The 23,488-nt window shown below is 38.3% G+C and overlaps 1 protein-coding gene and 1 long non-coding RNA gene across 8 annotated transcripts in view; one reads left to right on the top strand and one right to left on the bottom strand.

Annotated features, from left to right (window-relative positions):
* Positions 1 to 317: 317 nt before the first annotated feature.
* Positions 318 to 23,488, bottom strand: part of stau2 (staufen double-stranded RNA binding protein 2) — a 200,501-nt gene continuing 177,330 nt past the window's right edge. For 5 of the 7 annotated variants that reach the window (XM_062979336.1, XM_062979337.1, XM_008108594.3 and 2 more), the window contains 2 exons: positions 3,311 to 3,399; positions 318 to 1,419 (listed from right to left, as the gene is read on the bottom strand). In XM_062979336.1, coding sequence (XP_062835406.1) covers positions 1,326 to 1,419; positions 3,311 to 3,399 — 183 coding nt within the window. In that variant the 3' untranslated portion in view covers positions 318 to 1,325. Of the gene's footprint in view, positions 1,420 to 3,213; positions 3,400 to 9,804 lie in introns of those variants that run through there. The other 2 variants (XR_010005706.1, XR_010005707.1) reach the window with 2 other exon arrangements.
* Positions 6,897 to 10,569, top strand: LOC134298608 (uncharacterized). The gene is made up of 2 exons (XR_010005708.1): positions 6,897 to 8,338; positions 9,806 to 10,569. It is a non-coding gene; the product is annotated as an uncharacterized LOC134298608 (long non-coding RNA).

Below are 23,488 nucleotides of genomic sequence, written 5' to 3'. Positions count from 1 at the left end.
AACATAACAACGTCAAGAAAAAAAGAGATTGGTCTACAGCAGGTATATTAAACTCACTTTCACCAAAGGCTACATCAGCTTTATGGTTACCTTCAAAGGCCCATTTGTAATTGTAAGATTGTTGCCCTGATACTGAAAGTCTTGCAAGTCTGGATTTGGTCCATGGATCTTGTGTTTGACAAGTGTGCTCTACCGAATAACTGAGGACATTTGCTTCACCGAGGAGACCTATACCAGTTGAACAGACTGAGCAGGTGAGAAATGACAAATCTGATGTGTCTTTTACAAATCAAGGAAGAGACAACAAAAGTGCTATATACATGAACCAATGTAGTTTTACTGCATTGACCAGTTCAACTCAATTCAAATATGCTAGTACAGAATACAAGTGAAAATTCCCATTTCTATTGCAACTGGTATTTGTAGACAGTTACTCCATCATTTCGCATCTTTCTTCCTAGCCATATTTTTCTATTCTTCATGGTCACAATGAAGTTATTAAAAACACTCAGTTGATGCAAATGGTGAGTCAATACAAAACACAGAATAGGCTGTGTGTTTCACACAAAAGAGAACAGAATTAAAGAAGGGGAAGCATCCCTTGAAGCAACACTCAAACGTCGGCCAGGGAAATCAAATACCATCTCTGTTTTCTCTTGGAAGTATATTGAGACTGGTTATCAGTATCTAGGGAAATACATGTCATGATTTAGATGTCCGTTTGAGAACAACCCAGCATAGTGCATTTAACAGTTATAACACACTCTTTAAGAGGATGAAGAACACATAATGTTGACATAAAAACAGAAGCTGCATGATTATATGTGAAGACAACAGCTACAACTCTCACAGCACTGTCATTGGTTAATTTTAAAATATTCAAGCATATTTTTTTAAAAGAGGAGAGCTGAATTTCTTCTACACTACTAGAAAGTCATATAATGTAACCCAATGTTGACATTTCATTTCCTCCACAGTATTAATCAACTGTAAACTTAACTTTTCCTTCCACACTAAGTCTTCAGTTAATTACTTGCTGTTTAAAATTCCGGTGGTTTGATGGCCTATTTGCTATCACTGTAGCAGTTTGAATTATTTATTGGCAGATTTTGTTGGTTTGGAGAGGGAACAATCAGTGTTTTATTTATTTCCCTCTCATTCAATTAACAACACCACACATACTATCTCCCGTGTTAGAATAGTGTTGTCGTCACATAAGACTCACAATAATGGCATTAGTCATTTGTTTCCTTGTACATATACACCCGATTGCGTGTTGACAGGTTTATAAGGACCTGGTGGCAGCCGAGGGTGCTGGGAAGGTCCTAGACGATAGCCTTTGAATCCTGGCAGTCCTGAGCAGTGGTGCCTGAGTTAGTCTGCTTATTGTCTGCATTCTCCCCCAGATGCTTGACTTGTCTGAAAGATTAATATATGAACAAGAGCAGTAAGGTCCAGGGTTGCACATCTTTAAGACATTTTTATTAGCAGATGGCACATGAGATTCAAAGGTCACCACCAAAGGGGACGTTCTGAAGTGAAACAACAATATTTATGCTCAAATACTATGCTGGTGAGATCATGTGGCTAATGGTTTTGATTAAATTAGTTTACAAATAGCCACTATATATCAGCTGAAAATTCCAACTTCACTTCTTGCTTTCCTCTTACAGCACCCACATATTTAGGACTTGCCCCTGTCTGGTTCAGCAAAAGAAAGATGACATTTCACCTTGTGAATCTTGGTGACTTGGGGTTTGCTCTGCTGAAATTAATAAGTGTTTTCCCCTTTTATTGATCCAATTAATTCATAAGGGAAATTAATTTATACATTCTGCACGATATTGTTCCAAGGTTTCTGCATTTGCACAACTACAAGAGAAGTTATGTGGCAACTACTATCTATTTGGATGTAAAATGGTGTAAGGATAATTTACATCTATGCTACTGTACTTCTTCGATTGTCAGATGCATAGTAATTTCAGTACCACCAACAGGAAAAAGTTTACACACATACACACACCTGCAATTCTAAGACACATCCTATTTTTAGAGACGCTTACATGGGGGAAAAACTGTGTCTTAGAATTGAGGAAATTCAGTATTTCCCATCTAAGTTTTAAAAGACAATGTCTATCACAGCACCTATTTCATCAATCAGATGTGCGTGTGAATTGGAATAATCTGTAACATATGATATAAAACCATTTCAGAATTGACCAAGCCACCCTTGAATTTGGGCATACAAAGTCGTACTAAAAGTATTTAGTGGACCATGGTTGATTTCCCTGATGTACACGGAAGAGGCAACAGTCTCCTGAATATGCATTGCCGGCTTTATTAAAATTAGTTCATGCAGTAGTTTCTCACACATATAATTGGCATAATGCTCTTGATCGCTGTGACTGGAGTGTGGGAGGCTGGTGATGCATATTAATTCTGTCTCCTGTGTGATACTGATTCTATGGCAACTCACAAAATTTCTCTTTTTGCCTGAGAGAAATGAAAATTCAGGCAAAATTTCTCACTGATGTGCAAGATCCCTATGTCAGTTATTTTATGTAATACTTCAATATTGCTGAACTTTTATATCATATGTATTTATTTTGTATGTGAATGTCTTTTTGTTTCAGCATTAATAAGCTACATATTAATTCAGGTTTCACCATTTCTGTAGCATGTTATCTCTAAACCCTACTCCACACCTCCTGCCTTTATCTTTGCATGGTATATGTCAGAAACACTGAGCTTTTGTTTTTTAAATGTTGTTTATGTGAAATCATAGGACTTATAAACAAAAAAGAGCACACCAGAGAAGCCATCTAAACTACGTATTGGTTATTTAAATGGAAATCACATTGTTCTGTACGAAGACATCCAAGACTTAATGTCTGAAGCACTTCTAAAACTTATTTTCTGGCAGTGGGGTGGAATGGTTACAAAATCTACATGAATATTAGAACAAAAGAGACCACATCTGTTGGAAACATCAAAGCATATATTTTAGTCAATGTGCAATTCACTAGCTACGCATAACCTTAATGGCTATTTTTGAGGCCTTCAGGTCTCTGCCCTATATTTTTTTGGAGGGGACACTTCCCATTGGAAAAAATAGCTCTCCTGGGGATCAGATGGTGGAGCATGGGCTAAAACCACAGTGAAATTGTATGTTTTTGACCAAGGGAATTGTGTTTTGTTTTTGTTTTTTGCGGGGGGGGGGGGGGGGTGATGCCCTGGGCTCCTGACCCTGAACAGTTGCCCATCCTTGTTCCACACTTTACTTGAAAAATAATGTGAAATTAATTCTTACATTTCAAATGAACTATTTTCAACTTCCGGTGTTCCTTCCACTGGATCCAGTCCCTGTTCTGAAAACTGTTTCAAGGCACTTAAAGCCGCCTGGAACAGAAAAGACATATTGGTTTTGAAAATTAATCTCACACAGATATACCATCAACATATATGGGATATAGATGATGAGGAAAATGAGAGCTGTAAAAATATCCTGAAATGTAAATGGGTTAATGCTAAAAGAAAGACAGATTCATTAATTTTCACCCCTTGCAAAGCATTTTAATGAAGGCTGATGCTCTAAAAATCACATATTTTAATAAATCTTCCTTACAAAATGAAGGAATCAAAATGTTTCTAGACCCATGACTTCTTGCTTCACATTGTTACTTAGAGGCCAGATGACAAGGATAAAATCACAGAACGGGAAGAAGATCTCAAAGCTTATGCATTCCAGTCATTTTAAATCTTTTTTGGGGTCACAAATTCTTTTAAGAATCTGGTGAAAGTTGTAGATAAAGGAACTCAAACTCAATTTTCAAAGGGAAAGGAAGTTGGAATGAAGGAATCATTTTAATTTTGGGATGTGGTTCACTAGCCACCTGAAGTCTACCCACAGAGTCCCTGTACTCCATGGACCACAGCTTAAGAATTCCTGAGCCAGTCCATCACCTTACTTTTACAAGAAATCCATTGGCACAATACTCCTGGATAGGAAACCATCTAGCTTCCTTAAAATATAGAGCTGCTACTCTCCTCAGTAATACCCAATGATCCATACATATGTCACTTTCTGCAGGTTTCCCTACTTTCAGAAGTGTCAACCAATGAAATGCAGCATTGGTAGGGAACTTGTACTGTGACAATGTTACGACACTCATCTTATATTACTAGGCAGGACCTGACAGAAGTGAAGAAGAACTAAGGGCCTGGTTCTTCTTTTGTGATCCCTTATCTCCAGTGCATGAATGCGGGAGCTGGACAGGGGGAGTGTGTCCTTGCTAGTTTTGCTGGACCTCACAGCGGCCTTCGATACCGTTGACCACGGTATCCTTCTGGGACGCCTCGCGGGGATGGGCCTTGGAGGTACTGTCTTGCAGTGGCTCCATTCATTACTGGAGAGTCGGCCCCAGATGGTGTCATTGGGGGATGCCTGCTCGGCCCCCACAACCGTTGACTTGTGGGGTCCCACAGGGTTCTGTACTGTCCACCATGTTGTTTAATATCTACATGAAGCCGCTGGGAGAGATCATCAGGAGTTTTGGGGTGCGGTGTCATCTCTATGCAGATGATGTCCAACTCTGTCACTCCTTTCCACCTGTCACTAAGGAGGCTGTCCAAATCCTGAACTGGTGCTTGGCCACTGTGTTGGTCTGGATGAGGGCCAACAAACTGAAATTGAATCCAGACAAGACAGAGGTCCTCCTGGTCAGTCATAAGGCCGAACAGGGTATAGGGTTACAGCCTGTGCTGGATGGGGTCACACTCCCCCTGAAGGCACAGGTTCGCAGTATGGGGGTGATCCTAGATTCATCATTGAGCCTGGAGTCCCAGGTCTCGGCGGTGGCTAGGGGAGCCTTCACACAGTTAAACCTTGTGCACCAGCTGCATCTGTACCTTGAGAAGCCGGACTTGGCCATGGTGGTCTATGCTCTTGTTACATCCCAATTAAGACTACTGCAACGCGTTCTACGTGGGGCTGCCTTTGAAGACTGTTTGGAAGCTTCAATTAGTCCAACAGGAGGCAGCCAGGTTAATAACTGGAGCAGTGTACAAGAACTGTACTACCCCTCTGTTACGCTAGCTCCACTGGCTGCCGATCAGCTACTGAGCACAATTCAAAGTGCTGGCTTTAGCCTATAATGCTCTAAACAGCTTACTTGTCCAAACGTGTCTCCCGCTACAACCCACTTCGAAGTTTAAGATCCTCAGGTGAGGCCCTGCTGGCAGTCCCGCCAGCCTCACAGGTGCGGATGGTGGGGTCTAGAAACAGGGCCTTTTCAATAGTGGCTCCCCGCCTATGGAACGCCCTCCTAAGTGAAGTCAGGCAGGCTCCCATCCTCCTATCTTTCCGTAGAAAAGTTAAGACCTGGTTGTGGGACCAGGCCTTCAAACAATAACAGCAGCATTAATTATTACTAAGTGTGTTGGAACTCAATGACAGACCCAGTTTTTAGACTCTGAACGTGCCAATCTGCATATTTATAAGTGTATTTTTATGAATGTCTAATGTAATTAATTTTAATTGAATTGCAATGTATTGTATTATTTTTATATATGTGCTTTTATTGTAACCCGCCCTGAGTCCCCTCTTGGGTGAGAAGGGGACAAATGCTGTAATAAATAAATAAATGCCACCTACTCAGTTTTGTTGGCTTCACTTTACCAGCTGATATTTCTCTCTAATACCACAATAACATTCTCCTTCCATTTTACAAAATTATCTCTTCTTCCATGTTTTCATTCTTCTATCAAAGCCGACCCTTGGCTGATTCCTGTTAATTATGCATGCATGATATTTAGGGAATATCAATGAGGAGGCTGTCCTTTCAAACACAATGCATGTCATATATTACTGAAGCAGGCACTTGATTTCACACCTTGGGAACTGGGAGCACCATATTGAAACCATATGGCATTTATTTTAAAGGAAGCATGCTAGCTGTCAATAGGCCTTTCATTTGATTTCAATGTGTTAATGACGCTGAGAGTCTAAAAGGTGCTGGGGCCTTGATATCTGAGAAAGCACCTCTTCTTGTATATGCCCGGTTGGTTAAGAAACTCTGCTGGAGTTGGGAAGGAGCCTCCCCTATGTGTCACCATTAGAAGGAGAATCCCTCATAACCTGGAAGAAGGCTTCCTGGGATGCCACATTCAAACTGTTGAATGTCTTCTCCTTAAACATCAGACGATCACTGACATGGCCTCAATACTTTTCTTCCTTTTTTTGCACTAAGAGAAAACCAGGCTGCTTATCCCAGAATTTGGGATAGCACAAACTCAGTTTTGATTTCTCTGTGAGCTTATGGTTAGGTTCTTTTTGAGTTCTCACATGGTTCAAAGGTGATTTAACTGATTATACTGCATTGAAATATATTGTTATCCTTGTGTAGCATGTGAAACAACTTTCCAGATGTTAGAAAACAAATAACAATCACAAAAGGATAGTATCATACATCTACTGCACAGCAAGAGTAAAACTGGTAGATGTCATAGATGCATGCTGTAGTTGGAGGGGAAAGCAATAGATGAGAGTCTATCTGGGAACCATATCACTGATTTTCTGAAGAAATAGTATAGCAACATGTGCCATATAAGCATCTCTCACTGGGTTTTCCCACTCCAACACACTTCAAAATACCTTGGGAGAAGAACCCTTTCCTTAAATATTCTCACAGCAGTTTTCACTATTATTTTCATTACCTTCAACAGACAACAGTGAATACATAATGAAACAGGATTAAAAATTCAACAGGTTTCATTGTAGCTTCAGTTAAGTATTTCTAGTTTTGTTCCTGCCATGCTGCTATTTTGTAGTTACTTCATGAAATATTAACCCAGTTTCCCACACAGTTTGAAGATTTCATTCCTGGGAACCTCTCTTCCCTTCTTTACCCAGAATGTCTATCTCTCTTTCTTTGAAGAGAAGATCACAACAAAAAGCAGGCAATTCTGAACTAAAGCATTTGTTCCCATAGAAAGAATTTCAAGGACAGAAAGGTGAAACACATGTATCTAACTTAATTACTGCCTCATCCCAACCAAAGAAAAAAGAAAAAAAGACTGGGAAAGCTTTAGTACAATACTTTGGACAACTGCCTAATACTGCATTCAGGTAAGTGGTTTGGCTATATGGTAATCATTGACATAAGGCACTATGTCTTGCAAGGTTGTCATCATTGCTCCATTTGTGAGTGTGTTTGTGGGGAAGTTTTCATGCAAAACCCTGACCCTCATTAAAGAGAGTCATATTCCAAATCATCTTGTAACCAGCCCTCACTGAAACCTTCTCTATGTCAGTTTTTCCTGATACCATCATCATCACCATCACAAAAATTCCTTTCTGTAACCTTTAAATACTAGAATTGATTTGACATCCCATGCTAAATCTCTTTTAGCAAAAAGCTGACTAAACTTAAACCTTAAATCCCATCCCATTAGTGTATCCATGAAGAATATGATGAGTTTTAACAAAATTCCAGGACTTACGAGACATATCACATAATATAAAGGAAAATACTTAGAAGGCATTGTTCGCTCTTCTGCATATAAAATCTATATTCTTTGTATTCACACTATACACATTTTAATTGATGGCGATCTACTCTGAATTTGAAGCAGGGCTGAATAAAGCGAAGCCCCCCCAGTTCACTTTGTTATGCACACCATTCTTCACTGCTGGTTATAATGGGTAGGCTAATGGGAGATACAGTCCATTGGTGCAGAAAACTGGGAGATGAAGTTCAACAACATTTGATGTACAGTCCTTTGCCTGCCCCTGAGCTAAAGATTAGGTTTCGTCATGCTATGCTCCTATATTTTCCATAACAAGGACTAGTTAATCAATGCTAGGATGGTAATCCTGTGGCTTATAGGCTTCATATTCCCCATGATTTTTTTTCAGCTTCCAAGACCTCTTCAGTCTTCCTGAAGCTCTCCTTCTTCAAAAATAGGAGGAGCTTTCTGGGATGATGATTTTGTCTTTTAAAAAAGTATAAGGCAAAACCACACACCCAAAAAGATTTCTGCCAAACTTGAAATGGACTTCCAGCCACTTTGGGTTTTTTTTTCCCTGTTGGTGTATGGGGTTTTCTGGGTTGGTGCTTGTCCTCTGGAGCTTGTCCACCTGTGACTAACACTATTTTTCTATATATTCTTTCATCTCAACTATCCTGCCAGTCACACTCAACTGAAATCAGGTGAATAGATAAAGATCTAAGAAAGAGAGCAATGCAGTCCCTATTTGGCTGGGACAAGATTGTTGGTGTTGTTGTGTGCTTTCAAGTGATTTCCGACCTACGGCAACCCTAAGACGAACCGTTTCTTGGTAAGATTTTTCAAAATATGTTTCTTATTGATTTTCTCTGAAGCTCAAAAAGTGTGCATTTTGGGCTTCCTTACTGGGTCAAGGTCACCCAGTAAGTTTCATGACCAAGCAGAATTCAAACCCTGGCCTCCATTGCTCAAAAAAACTACACTCTGTTAGTTCCAGTGTAAGATAAAGCAGAAGTAATAAAAGAGCCCTGAAGCACAAGCAGATTATAGAAACAATGGCTCTGAAGCAGCCCCCCTCCCCAAACAGACACAAATGCATGTGCAGATTGCACTCTGAGAGAGAGATGTGTGTCTTGAAAATATTTAAAAATATAAGAATAACATTATTATAATAATATTTAAGGAAAAAGCACGGCATAGTTCCTAAAAATATGTTTAGCACAGAAGATGTCAAGGAGAAAATTTTCTTCATGAAAGCATGTATGCTGTGATTCCGCAACAATATTGTACATATCATTATTGATTACACATGTGTAATCTTTTATATCTGTACCCTAGTGGGTGGGTTGTCTCTCCTTGGATTGAGTCATGTGCTCTGCATGCATTTATTAGTTCTGGTGTAGTGTGAATGATACGTGTGTTCTGGACTGGGCTGCCTTGATCTTTGGAGGCTTGATAGCATGAGCACTCAGAAATGTTTTGCAGCAGATGTTTCATAAGTATAAGCAAGTGCATCACCTTGTGAAAATCAAGAATGTTTTCCTCTACCTCTATGGACGAAAAGAATATTTACAATTGTTCTCATCCCCAACAAGGAAGAGTATCTTGATATATCATAAAATGTTATAAAAAGTATGGTATACTTTTTAACAAGTTCGTACATTCTGGGGTCTTCTGTTCTCTTCTTTCTTAAAAAACTTTTGTTTGTGAACATATTTGGAGCAAAATTTGCTGTTTTACAAAAGTATGTCATACTTCAGGTAAATACAGAAAACTCCTGAAATGTGAAAAATGAAGGGAAAACTTTGAAGTTTTAATTCTTAGGTGGGAAATCAAAATAAGATTAAGACGCATACCATTGGCAACAACCACATATTGGCAAATATCCTGACCACTATTTGGACTAGCCCCAGGCATTTGATATTGCTACGTAAGTCTTGTTTCCCTGATCTCACCACCCACAGCAACCATATCCAAGCTTTTGAGTCTCAGACAATCCCTCCTGCTAATGTCTAGCAATGGCATAATGGTCATACTTTGGGTACTTATGAGGAAAGAACAGCACTAAGCATAGGTAGAAGTTGTGCACATAAATCTGGAAAAGAGATTTCAGTAAAACTAAAAAATGTACAAGAAAATTACAAAATGTACAAGAAGATAAGGCAATGCACTCGAGGAAGCATGCAGTATTATTGGTACAGATGCAGTATTTCACCAGATGCTGCAGGTCAATAATTTTCTTTACCTTGAACCCTGACTATATCAAATAATCTATATTTCCCAATGTTTTCTGTTTCAGCTTCAGATCTGAAGATTGGCTGAAGAAGTCAGGTAAAGAATCAATATTTGACTGAGGATGGTCCTACACAAATCACATAATGCAGTTTGAAGACAACAGAGAGCAAGGTGTCCACAAAATGTACACCTTCAATGTTTGCTGCATCATGTATCAAGCAAGAAACAGTGCATTAAAAATATCACCACAAAGTCTGGAATAAGTAAAAAATCGCATTTCAGCCGATCAGAGTACAGCCCATATAGAGCTTGAAAGCTGATGGGAAAATACAGAGCTCTTGTTAGGACACCACTGGCATTGATGAAGCCTATGAAACACTGAAACATAGCTTGCCAGAAGATAAGCAGTTACTACCCCAGAAGTGAAACTACATCATTTCCATGGAGACTCTTACTTTTTACTCCTTAGTTCTCATTTTCTGTGCCTTGCCACAGTCCAGGGCTGATCCCAAATGGACATGGAGATATACATCAGTACATCCCAGTAGACTTGGTAAGGATAAAATCAATTCTTGGGTTCAGTTCCAATCCATAATCAACTGATATTGTGGTCACCAGCTTAGCCTCAAATTGGTTCCTGGGGTGTTTGTGTATTGGAAAGTGGAACCAATTCCTTTCAATCCACTTCCTAACTTAGATTTAATGCCTGTGTAGAACCACTTGTGTTGAACTGCATGACAATTCTACAACATGTTTTTTCTTTTTGCACTGCAACAAGATTTCAGGTCCTCTTGAAGTGTGTAAGTAAATAAAATAACAAAAAATAAATGGTCTACAGTCATAAGGATCTTGAAAAACAACAAACTAACCTCATACGTCATCATTTTTTAAAAAAATGTGTTTATTCTAAAGGCAGATAGAATAATATCACAATCCATCACCATTTCAATATACATATTAAATGATATTTTCTTAGTAATATTAACCTTTCTGATTCCATCTTTATCTCCCACTTGTGTCTATCGGTATTTCACCTCTACCCCCTCATCCGTCATCATTGTAAGATTACACTATGTAACAAAATTTCTGTTCCTGGTTTCAAAGTGTTATTTCCTGTTTAATTGTGTAGTACTTACTTTGAAATTAGTTGTTATACTCCAGAAATATCATTTTGAGGCTGCCACAAACTATGTTGAATTGGTTGAGACTTGGGATATTCAGTGAAAAACTAAAGCAAAATGTGCTGCAGTATACACTTTTTCCAAGTTTTTATTACAGAACCAATTAGGAAATGACATTTATAACACAGGGACAAAAAACCATGTTACATAGTGTTTTTTATACAATTCAGATGAACTTGACCTGATATATGTAGGTGTTACCTGATAGCAAATTCTTCCTATATTAACAGCAGTGAGAAATAAATATTTGACACAGATTTCAGTGGACAAGTTCTTTTTCTGACTGCTGAGCACTTCCTCAAATGGATTTGTTTCCTTACAAAAGAGCATCTGCACAGATATATAGAAATATTTCTCTCCCCCAGAAGATTTTACAACTGCTTTGTGAGCAAAGCCCCATAGGTTATGAAACAGATGTCTTTACACATTTCATGTATCACTTGTTTTCTGTAGATACAATGATGCCAAAAACACAATGCCAACAGGATGCTTGACTCTGCTTTTTTGTTTGTCTTGGCTGCTCTTTCTATTATAAATATGCGTCTGGATCTGGTTGGAGGTGGATGTTTCCAATCAGCTTGGTCATTTTAAGCTTTCCTTAAGCCAATTAGCAATTAGCAAATCAGACTGAAATTTGTTAATTTCTTCCCCCCTCGTTACCTCTCTGTGGGGAATTGGATATTTTGTAATGACAATTTAATAACATTAGATCATCCTTACACAAAGCAGTTGCACATAGTGGCTGCTCTAGAAAAATGTGATTTCAATTCACGTTCTTACGATAATGATTTAATGTTTTTCAGTACACTATACAGATGTATTTTCTTCATTTTTTCACATCTACAATGCATTTTAGTTTTTTCCCAAGATGTTCCTTAATAGTACTCTTGTGTGTGCCTTTCCTCTTCATCTTACCGGGAGTGGCATATATTCTGTGCATAGGGAGAAAGTCTGTCTTAAGACTTCCTGTAGTTACTCCTCCTGCTAAGGAACTGACATGAGTACTTACAGCAATAAACACACATAACATAAAGTTATGACTTCCATTTTCAAAGAGCAAAAAGCTATTTCCTAATTCTTATCAAGGGGTTTCTTTAATGCTCTTAATTTGCTTAAATTGCAATACTGTGCAACACAACTCAGAAGGAAGTGCCAGTGAGTTCAGTAGAACTTATTTTCAAATATAAAAATGGTGGCAGCCATATTAGGGAGACGAATGACAAGAATGTTTGACTAGGAATGTATCTGACTATAATTCTACATTAATACCAATAGTATTACAAAACTATAGTATTACAAAATAGTAATACAAAACTGGTGTTGCCTGGGGATTGTTGGGATTACTGTCCATCTACTATCTCCCCTCTTTAGCTCTACCTACCTCACAATGCCTTCATGGCAACACTCTGGCAATGGTGGGAAGGTGCTCTTTGTGGCTTTGTAGCTTTCTCCTTTCCTTTCTCTTCACTTCTTTCTTTCCTCCCCTCCCCTCATACTATATTCCTCTCCCACACACACTAGGTGCATCTAAAATCTGTCTAGTTCTATAGATAAATTAGCATCATTACACTGTAACAATGTTATTATATAGAATCATAGACTAGTAGAGTTGGAAGAGACCACATGGGCCATCTAGTCTAACCCCGTCATATGTTGTTCTCTATATGTGGTTTTTCAATTTTGTAAGTGTCCACAAGCCCTAGTTGTAGGAAAAGGAAGGTGGAGAAAAAAAAATCATTGTTAATTGTCCTGGAATATACAACCATTGTGTGTTCAATGCTTTTTATTTATTTATGCATCATTTTGGTAAGCAAATCAAAGTCGTTAGCAGCAGCAGCAGCAACAATGACGACAACAACAAACGAGCTAGAAACGTCCCCAGGGCCTCAAAAGAGAAAAACAACAACCCCAAAACAGCAGAAATAAAGAAGAGAAGCAACAAAAATGACAACAATATAACAGCAGGTGAAAAACCAATAAAAAGGAACAAAACAACTCACAGCAGTAAGGAATATAAGGGACACAATGCTCCACTCTTAGCCACCAACTAAGGCCAACCTAAAAAGCCAAGTTTTCACCAAGCAACAAGAAGTAACTAGCAACGGGACCAGAAAGGCTTCCCTTAGCGCAAATTATTCCAGAAGGTGTTAAGTGAAGTCCATTTGCTTCACTTTGATCCACAGGGAACACAGAAAAAGAGCATAGATGTAGAACAGAAAGTACAAAGAGGACACAGGAATGATGTGGATGGAAGCTATCCAAGGACAGACTGATTTTTTTAGTGAAAAGTTTGTTTTTCACTAGAAACTCAAGGCCCAGCATCCAAAGCCAGGTGCAAAACTGTGGCTTGAGGAGGCAGATAGAGAATGGCAGAACCAGGTGTCTCTGCATACATGCTATGCTCAGGAATTTAAGTACCAGAAATACAATTCATATAGAAACCGTTTCCCATATAAAACTACTTATGTTTTTCCAAGCTTTTAAAAATTTCAACAGGAAGGGAAGAAAGGCCTTTTGGCGTCATGACTGTTAATGGAGTGGGAATTAGAAACTCTTTGCTAATCTACTGCAAATTACCAGTGAGCTATCAGTAGATCCAATCTACTTTCTGTTTGGCCTTTCTTAATCTACCCAGATTCCAAGTTGTTCAAACTTTAAAGACATGAAAGATAAAATCCAAGCTCTTGAACTGAACCTAGAAAAAAAATGTATCTATCTAATGCAAATCAAGAACGAAACCACAATTTGAACTCTGAGACAAAAAAGGGAAGGTAACAGTGAGCACATTGCTTGTAAAACATAATGTCCATGTTGGTAGTAAGGATAAATACATATTAATTTATAGAATTATTATGCAGTAAAAGTAACAAGAAAACAACTAACAGTGTAAAACTACAGAACAAATAAGGTAAAAACAAGACTATACAAATGTGAAAATCAAACTAGCAACACAAAAGCTTTGAAACAAACCTGATACCTCATGTAAGTCAGTATTTAGTTCTGTTACTCTTCTTACTCTACTTGAATTTTGCCCCTGGACATCATCTGAATGTCCTAATGATACAGAACAGAAATCCGGTCAAAACCAGGGCATAAGGCCAGTGTAGACAAGCCCCTAGTAATGTTAATATTGTATTATTCAGACTAACATCATTTATTCCCTTCCAAGACATCTCTTGGATCCTCCTTCTAGGATCTGAGCCATCCAGATTCCAACTGACAAAAACTGCAATGCTTTCTCTGCGTTTCCTCGCATTGTTGCTAGGTATGATGCCAACCAGGAAAACTACTACTAGATCTGCTATAGATATCTCTTACAGAAGTGGATAGGCTGAATTTATAATGGATATGCCACCACAAACCTCTGCCCCGTGTTTAACAAGATGAGGATGGGCTTAGATGTTTAACACCTCTATAACACAGCATAGATCATGGTGTACATTTGAGAGCGTCTTCAATTAATTCTGCTCTAGCAGGCTGAAATCAATAGAGTGACAACTGGCTTTTTCTGTTTGGAAAACACAGCATTTCATTCTAATTCTGTCATTTATGGACAAAAGTTAATTACTGTAGTACTGTAGTTCTTGAATTTTATTAAAGCAAAAGGATTATGAATATGTTAAGGAGATAGCTTTAAAAGTATGTAGGGGTGAAATTTCTAGTGTATGAAAAATGTCTGAAGAATTCCAGAATGATTTATTTTTAAAGCATGTTTTGGAACATTTCTATTCTTTGCTTAGGATTTTCAAAAATTAGTTGTTTTATTTATTTTAAAATTTATCTAAAAGTCCTGATTACATTTTTAACATAGTAATGTCTATACCACACTTGTCATTTAGCACAGTTGTGATAAAAACAGAGTCAATTAGTAATGTAAAGTTGATGCAATCTGGTGTGGTAGGGAACTGGATGACTGCTAAACTGTCCTGCCAAAATTGCCTTCTGGTCCCTTCATACCAACACATGACTCTTTCATGACAATACTTCACAAACTGAGTGCCCGTCTCCCGTGGCAGCTTAGGCTAATAGTGAATGGGAAAGGCAGAGTGGGAACTAGGATTCGAAAGAATCCTTTAGTTACTGTTTCAGATCAGTCTAAGGGGCAAGAAAAGAAGCAAAACAGTAAGTGGTGATAATTCTGTAGCCTTCTTTCTTTGTGCCACAGTCCTTGAAATACCCTTTTCCTTCTACACTTCTCCCATCCTATTCCATGTTTATGGTTTCCATGTGTGTTAATTCAAGTCTACATTTCTGAAAAGAGAACTGATTGTCGAATCCCTTCTTACAGTCTAAAGATCAACCCTACTTCAGCAATCAAGAAACCTAGCCTCGATAGACATCAGTTCATAATGTTTGTTAAGTTCTCTTTAGGTGTATAATTCTTCAAAAACTTCCATATACCTCCTATTCATGTCCTTCTCTATATGCATGTATGTATCATGAGTCTGTGTGTGTGTGTGTGTGTATGCAGACACGTGGTGTAAAAGGACTCCAGTTAAACCTTAATTTGCTACATCGCTAACATGTTTAATTACGACTCAGAAACTAATATGAGCTCCTTTGTAACCTGCATTCAGAACCAATGACTTCAGCAAAGAATCTTTTAACAACCTTCTGTTACCAGGCACTACCACCCCCCAGTTGATTAGATTTCACACAGACCAAGGTCAACATCTGTTTAAAAATTTAATTTTGGAACAGTTATTCATACTGCACAAGGCAAGTTTTAATTACCTGGCTTTAAGACCCTTTTTCCCTGAACCTGTTATTCCCCGCTATATTAAGCTGATTAACTCATGCAATTTACATGAAAAGGGATTAGTCACTGCAGAAGCGGATATTTACCTAGTATGAATTAGAATATGGATAATAACTGTGCCTATTAAAGGGGAATCTAAAGGGAGGGAGGAACAAAACTTCTCCTAAGGCAAAGATGGAGAAATGTAATATTTAAAATAATTAAGAAGAACTATGTTCAGGATACCCTGTCCAATGTGGGTAACATTTACCTGACAAACAACAATTGCAGACACAAATTAGATTGCTGGGATCACAAAGAACTTTAAGCAAGGATTAACTGTTCTTGAAAAGCTCTCCTTCCTCCAATGTGTTAAGAACATAACGTTTTTTTCTGTCAACATCAGTCAAGAGTGTATTTTTAAACCCACCTACATATTTGGCAAAGTCTAATTCATTGTTTGTATTTGCTCATGTCTTCCACTTAGTATTGTAAACACTATCTTTAACTCAATATATCATAAAGGTGATTTCCATCATCTAAACAGCAAACAGAAACCAACAGCCAAAGGTACTTACTCATACTCCATATTAGGTGATCTGATCTTTTCATTCTGCCCAATAACAGCAGGCAAACAACTAGAATAGGTACTTTGACTTAATCTCTGAGACTGTTATTCTTTAGGAAAAGAGAAAAACAAAGAAAAACAACCCCCTTTCTGTTAATACTAGATTGTGCTGACCTTCAACCACACTTGGCTACTCACCTCACCAAATGTTTTAGTGAACATATACAGTTTCCTGCTCATTCATTCATTCATTTTAGGGAGGGCCATATGGCTTGGGAAGTGTGCATATACACATATACATGTACCTTTGCATACATATGCACATGTGTCTTTCCTTCAGGAGATTAAGCTGAAAGGGTCCTCTTGGTTTCACATTTGGGATTCATGAAGGTTCTTGTCTTATGTCATCATCATAAGCTATCACTCGCAGCTAAGTATGATTGCCTTCCAAATGTAGGGTCTTGGCGGCGGGACTGTGAAGACTTATTCTTGATCTGCATGTTCTTTCAAAGTGAGGACATTGGTTTCCAGATGGAAGGTGGTCCTGACAAGGGTTGGCTTGACGTGCCTTCTTCTTGACACGTTTCTTCTTTCACCCTCCATTTGTGCCTTTTCAAATTATTATTATTATTACTATTACTATTATTATCATCATTATCATTATTATATTGTTTATTAATATCCTACTTTTTTCTCCTTATGGACTCAAAACGACTCACAACTAATGCATTACAATACTTCAGTAGCCACAACAATATTGGTAACAGCTGACCTCCAGTTAGAACGCTCAAGAGCCAGGGCTTCCTAGTTCTCAGTGTCTGTGCCACAGTTTTTATGGTTAGCTTTAAGCCCATCTTTAAATCCCTTTTCCTGTCCACCAACATTTCTATTTCCATTCTTGAGTTGAGAGTATAGTAACTGCTTCAGAGATGATGAATGGGCATTTGGACAACATGGCAATTTCAGCAAAGTTGATGGTGGAGGATCATCGCTTCAGTGCTGGTGGTCTTTGTTTCTTCCAGCATGCTGACATTTGTCCGCCTGTCTTCCCAAGAGATTTGCAGGATTTTTCGAAGGCAACACTGATGGAATCGTTCCAGAAGTTGAGTGTGACATCCGTAGACCGTCCATGGTTTGCAGCCGTATAACAGGATTGGGAGGACAATAGCTTTATAAACAAACATCTTGGTATTTCTTGTCTTAGACTAGAAACAATTTACAGCAGTGTTTTTCAAAGCTTGGCGTCTTAGATGTTTTAAGGTTTTAGCTCTCTGCTGGCTGAGAGCTGAAGATTCTGAGAATTGACTGGAGCTTCTGATAACTTCAAAACATGGAAGACCAAAGGATGAGAATGACTACTCTACTGTACCACCTTCTCTCTACTACACTTATTTTCCTAATCGACTATAGCATGCTCTACCTTTCTGGGATAATACCTTTTATAGGAGAGAACAGATAATCATGCAAACTCTCAACTGCACTCCGATTGTCTATAGTAAAATTATTTTCGTTGTTTTGTAGATTGCTATCATGTTTCCAGTGTGGTTTACAAAAACAAACATTAATGTCCATTCTTAATACTTTACTACTGATTACTAATTTCATGATTTCATGATTTTATGAGTCATTCCATAGCATAGCTGAATCCTTCTGTAATAGAATAAATCCATAAAATTGAGTTGAAAAATATCACCGCCATATCCACAGAACCAGTATCCATGCTTTCATTTATCAATGTTCTACAAAATACATACTCTTTTATTTATTTATTTATTTATTTATTTATTTATTTATTTATTTATTTATTTGGCATTTCCTAGGTATTCCTGAGCCACATGTTCTTCAGTTCTACAGGGTTCGCTATTATTTGTGGTTTTGCATATGAATGAAAAGTCTGGCAATGTATATCCCATGGCTTGTACTGTACTATCAAAATCAAAAACAGCAGCAGAAATAAAAATCTGGATAGCAAGGACTACTGATATTAAGACAGAACCCCCAAAAAACAAAAACCAATCTAAAAACAGCAGCCATGGAGAAAAAACAGCACTAAAATTAAACAGTTTCAATAGGGGAGGTTACTAGATCAGTAAAATCAAGCTATGTCCTCTCAGGCAGTAATGCAGTTGGGTTTATCAGCCTAAAGCAGTGGTTCCCAACCTTTGGGCCTCCAGGTGTTTTTGGACTTCAGCTCCCATATTCCCTAACAGCTGGTAAGCTGGAGGCCAATAGGTTGGAAACCACTGGTCTAAAGTGAGAGCGGTGCACCATGCGCAGCGAAAACATTTGCTTCTTGTGCTAGAGATTGGCTTGAACAGTATCTTCAAAATATGAACCTCATCCTTTGTGGAGAGTGCAGCCTCTTCTAGAACGCTATGGACACTACCACATGACACAGGGAACCACCCACCAAGCAAAAGGGTCACTGTCTTCCCTGCACTGACCTAGCATAATCCTAGAAAGAATATCTCTCCAGGACTATTTTCTAGGGCAACTATATGGAAATTACCCGACTGGAAGTCAGGTAATTTCAATGATGTTTGGTCATATCCATGGTTTTAGGTAACTATGATCTGGAGTCGGTGGTCTGGCTGGAACATATCTCCCACAGATATAGGAGCCTTACTAAAGTCTTGGTTTTAACTTGGAAAAAAGAATATCAGTAGGTTCATTTTGTACATAGATTTTGATGGGTGAAGATACCTCTCTCATTAAGAATTAGATAGCGTAATCCTAAAATCATTACATTATTATTATATAATTTCACTATGAAAAAACAACATTATATTCATAACCTATCTTACTCTTGATTATACCCTCTTCTAAGTCCAGTAACTACTACCTTCCCTCTGGCATATACTACTTAAGAAGAGATTGTATATGATCACATATGTGAGGCATTGGGGTGGAATTAACTCAAAGCAACACTTTCTGAGAGGAAATGGCTTTGTAAAGGAAGCTCATGTGAATGTACTCTAGACAGTGAGCACATCTCACCCCCAAGTAGGTGGAGGACCATAAAACAAATCCATTTGTTTTGCTGGGATGGTTTACAGAGGGAGGTTTTTCACTATTTGTTTTGCTTTTATTGAAAGATAAAAAGGAAAACACATGCATATACACACACAATTTTTCACTTTAAAGACAGGCAGGATATTATTTCAAAGGTCTATTTGTTTAGCCACAGATGCTTTTGCTCTAGAAAGAAACCTTTGAATATCACATTTATTTTAAGAATATATTAAGGACACAAAAAGATGGATTACATGACTGTTCCCCCATGTGAAGGCCTATAGTTAAATGCCTATCAGTCTGCATACAGTCAGGCACTTTAAATTGTTAGTAACAGTGAGACATTACTTCATAACAGTAAATGCTCACGTTCAGTTTTAGATTAGAGTACATCATTTTGCACAGTGCATACTACATAAAACTGTTTAAATAGTCAAGACTGACTGCTACTCTTCTGTTCCACTGCACAGAGAGACAAGCTTCTGTAATTACCTTGTTCACTCTCACAACAATTCTGAGAGAAAAGCCATTAAAAGTTGAGTATCCTTGGGTCCAGAAATGTTTTGGGTTTAAACACAAAATTCATTTATGCTTCATATACATCTTATACACATAGTCTGAATTTTATATACTGTTTTTAATAATTTTGGTCATGAAACCAAGTTTGTGTACACAGAACTATCAGAAAATAGAGGTGTCACTGTCTCAGTAAACCATGTAGACAAATTTGGATTTTGGAGTTAGGGATAAGGGACGCTCAACTTGTATTCCTTCATGTTATTGAGTGTAAAAGAATGACATGCCCGAAACAACTTGGAAATTTAATAGCTAATTAAGACTTTCAGGGGTAACTAGCATGGTGTAGTGGTTTGAGTATTGGACTGCACCTTTGGAGACAACTCAGGCATGGAAGCCCACCATGTGACATTGGGCAAGTCACACTCGCCGAGTCTCAGAGGGAATTAATGGCAAATCCCCTCTGAACAAATCTTGCCACAAAAACTCCACGATAATGTCACAATTAGTAAAAAAAAACAAAAAAAAACAGATTTAACACACACAACAACAACTTTAAAACCAGTTCTCACTGGGCTTTTGTCTACTATACTGGAACCATGTTTCATTGTTACTTTAGTACACCCCGAAGCTCTGGTGCTTACAAATATTCAAAATTGTTAACTGCTTCGCATACCCTAAGACAGGGACCCTCAAACCTTTTAAGCAGAGGGCCGGTCCACAATCCTTCAGACTGTTGAGGGGCTGAATTAACATTTGAAAAAAAAATGAACAAATTCCTATGCACAATGCACATGTCTTATTTGTAGTGCAAAAAACAAAAAACAAAAAACAAAAAACCAATAACAATGAAAGAACAATGCAATATTTAAAAATAAGAACAATTTTAACCAACATAAATCTATCAGGAGTTCAATGGGAAGTGTAGGCCATTGAAGTTCAATGGAAAGTGTAGGCCTGTTCTGGCCATTGAAGAGGAGAATTGAATTGTTTATTGTACTAGCCATTGTCCATGGCATCAAATAATATATAACCTTTAAAAGTACAATAAGAGCTTTCCAATATAAACATTGGCTTCTGGCCAATGAGATAGTCAAGTTAATTAGGATTGTTCTTGTTGTGTGCCTTCAAATCATTTCAGACTTTGGGCGAGCCTAAGTCTAAAACTGAGGGCGGGGGCCAGGTCAATGACCTTGGAGGGCCGCATCTGGCCCACGGGCCTTAGCTTGGGGACCTCTGCCCTAAGGGGAGAATGCACTGAGTACTCATGAAGTTATGGATGACAGCATGGACTTTGCATAATGGTATGTTATATATTTAAAGCATATTTATCCCTTTCTTCATTTGAAAAGGTGAAAAGGCTTTAAAAAGGCTTTAAAAACAAACAAAAAATGTCTTCGTTTGCAGGCTTACACAAAAGAAAGGTAAAATGGATAGAGATGGAAGAGGAAAACAAAGCAATTTGGTACCAATTCTAAAGTTCATAACAACTACAACAGGAACAGTTGAGGGTGAAGAAGGGCCAAAGCCATCTGGTTTCCCCCACAGACCCAATGAAGTGATTCCGCTTCCTTTCTTCCCTCTAATGCAATATAATAAAGTAGCAGGTGACAGGTAAAACATATTCCTAGATACAAATATTCTGTTCCACTGACCCCTAAAATGATTAATATTTGGATAACCATTTAGGGTTAGCTGGCTTATGATGCTGCAGTGAGTTGTGCTATAAAAATAAAGTCTTTAGCTATATTTATGAACAATGAGCTCTCATTTTTTCTTATGTGCTGAAAATCACTCCTCAATGTAACTTCAACTAAACTCAAATTGAATATGTAAAACTTAACAGCAAGAGATTAAACGAGGCACTATATTTTAAAAGATTTTACAGGTAGTACACCAGAAATGAAAAATGCCCAAGTGTGCTCTGTTTCATAAAATTAAAGAAAAAAGCTTCTTCAAGTGCTGCCTTGCTCCTGATTTACACTGGAGTGGGTTAGGTCAGAAATAGGCCTAGGGTCTCCATGAGGAACTGCTGTGAAGCAGTTAGCAGTGCAATTTTGTCCTTGATAATGGCTGATGACTTGTCCGCATCCCACTTCAACCTCTAACTGTTAGCTTCTTTAATGGAAGTGTCTATAAAGATCCCGCCTAAAATATGCTTTTCCAGCACACTTAATGTCTTTTAATGTCTTTCCAATTAAATCCAGATGTGAAAAGCTTAAGGAACAGTTCTCAGGATGGAAAAAGATGACATAAATCTTGCAGCTGACAGAGATCCCACTGAGCTTGGTTGGGGAAACTCACAGAGGACTTGTTGTGGGCCAGGAAAGCTGCTGGGTATAAAGACAGATGTGTACACTCCTATTGAAAATGTCGAAATAAAGAAAAGCATCTTGAAATAGAGCAGGGCACTGACAAATACGACCAGAGGACCAGTCCAATCCTGCAGCGCATACAATGCTCCCTGTGAAGTTGTGATCTCTCCATTCCCACTATCCAGTGCAGTACGAATTTGTGTGAAGTATGCTAAACAATTCACAAGAGAAGGTTGCTGTTCTCCTTTCTCTCCAACAATTAACACTTTATAGGAAATTTACTTTTTTGGACTGCAATTCCCAAATTACCCAACCACCAGGGGATACAGCTTCTTATAGTACCCATGGAAACTTTCTTAAGCTCTGATAATGAGTAAAGATCTCTTCACAGAAAGGAGTAGTGCTCTTTTCAGGAAGTTCCTTCAAAAAACCCCTCTAGCTACTTTTTTGACACAAAAAAGTAGATTAATGTTTGGGCTTTTTATTTTGCTTAAAAGAAAATGCTGACAAACTGCCCTAATAATTACAGATTTTCACTAATCAGATGAGATTCTAGGCACTCCCAATGACTGAACAATGCCGCTGGGTTAGTGCTGTTTATGCAGCTGGCAACCACTGTCATTCCCAAAGCTATTTAAAAAAAAACACAGTATACTTTCCCTCGCCAGATGCTAAGAAATGGATTATTACAAGCTATGTCCATTTGCAAGGAGAGGCACAAAAATCCATGATTTGGATTGTACACAGTATCTAAGGAGTGGGACCACTACAACCACTGAATTAAATTATATATCTCATTGCTGTTCCAATATTTGCTCAATTAAAACAACAATCCCAAGCAGATGATGTAATAATATTGTAAGGACACTTCTAAAAATGGGGAAATGAAAGGATTTCAGAAATAGAGAGATGTTTGAAGGGAACTCCAGTCAGTCAATGAGGAAGGAGGAGGATGACATGGGAAATAGTCCACATATACATATTCTAAAGGTAAAAGTTTCCCCTTGACATTAAGTGTAGTCGAGTCCCACTCTGGGGGTGGTGTTCATCTTTAAGCCAAAGAGCCAGCGTTGTCTGTAGATGCCTCCAAGGTCATGTGGCCAGCATGACTGCATGGAGTGCTGTTACCTTTCTGCCGAAGCGGTACCTATTGATCTACTTATATTTGCATGTTTTCGAACTGCTAGGCTGGCAGAAGCTGGGGCTAGCAATGGGAGCTCACCCTGTCCCTTGGATTCGAACCTTCTGACCAGCAAGTTCTGCAGCCTAGCGGTTTAACCCGCTGTAACACTGCGGCCTCCGATTCTACAATGCGGTTAATATATGTTTATGGTTTATGGTGTGCATTTGGGTATGAGTCGCATTTAAAGCAGGGAAGACCAACACTGTCTAAATGGCTAATAACAACAACAACAAC

Source organism: Anolis carolinensis, chromosome 4 (genome assembly GCF_035594765.1).
Source record: "Anolis carolinensis isolate JA03-04 chromosome 4, rAnoCar3.1.pri, whole genome shotgun sequence".
NCBI lineage: Eukaryota > Metazoa > Chordata > Lepidosauria > Squamata > Dactyloidae > Anolis > Anolis carolinensis.
This window is presented reverse-complemented; position numbering and strand designations above follow the sequence as displayed.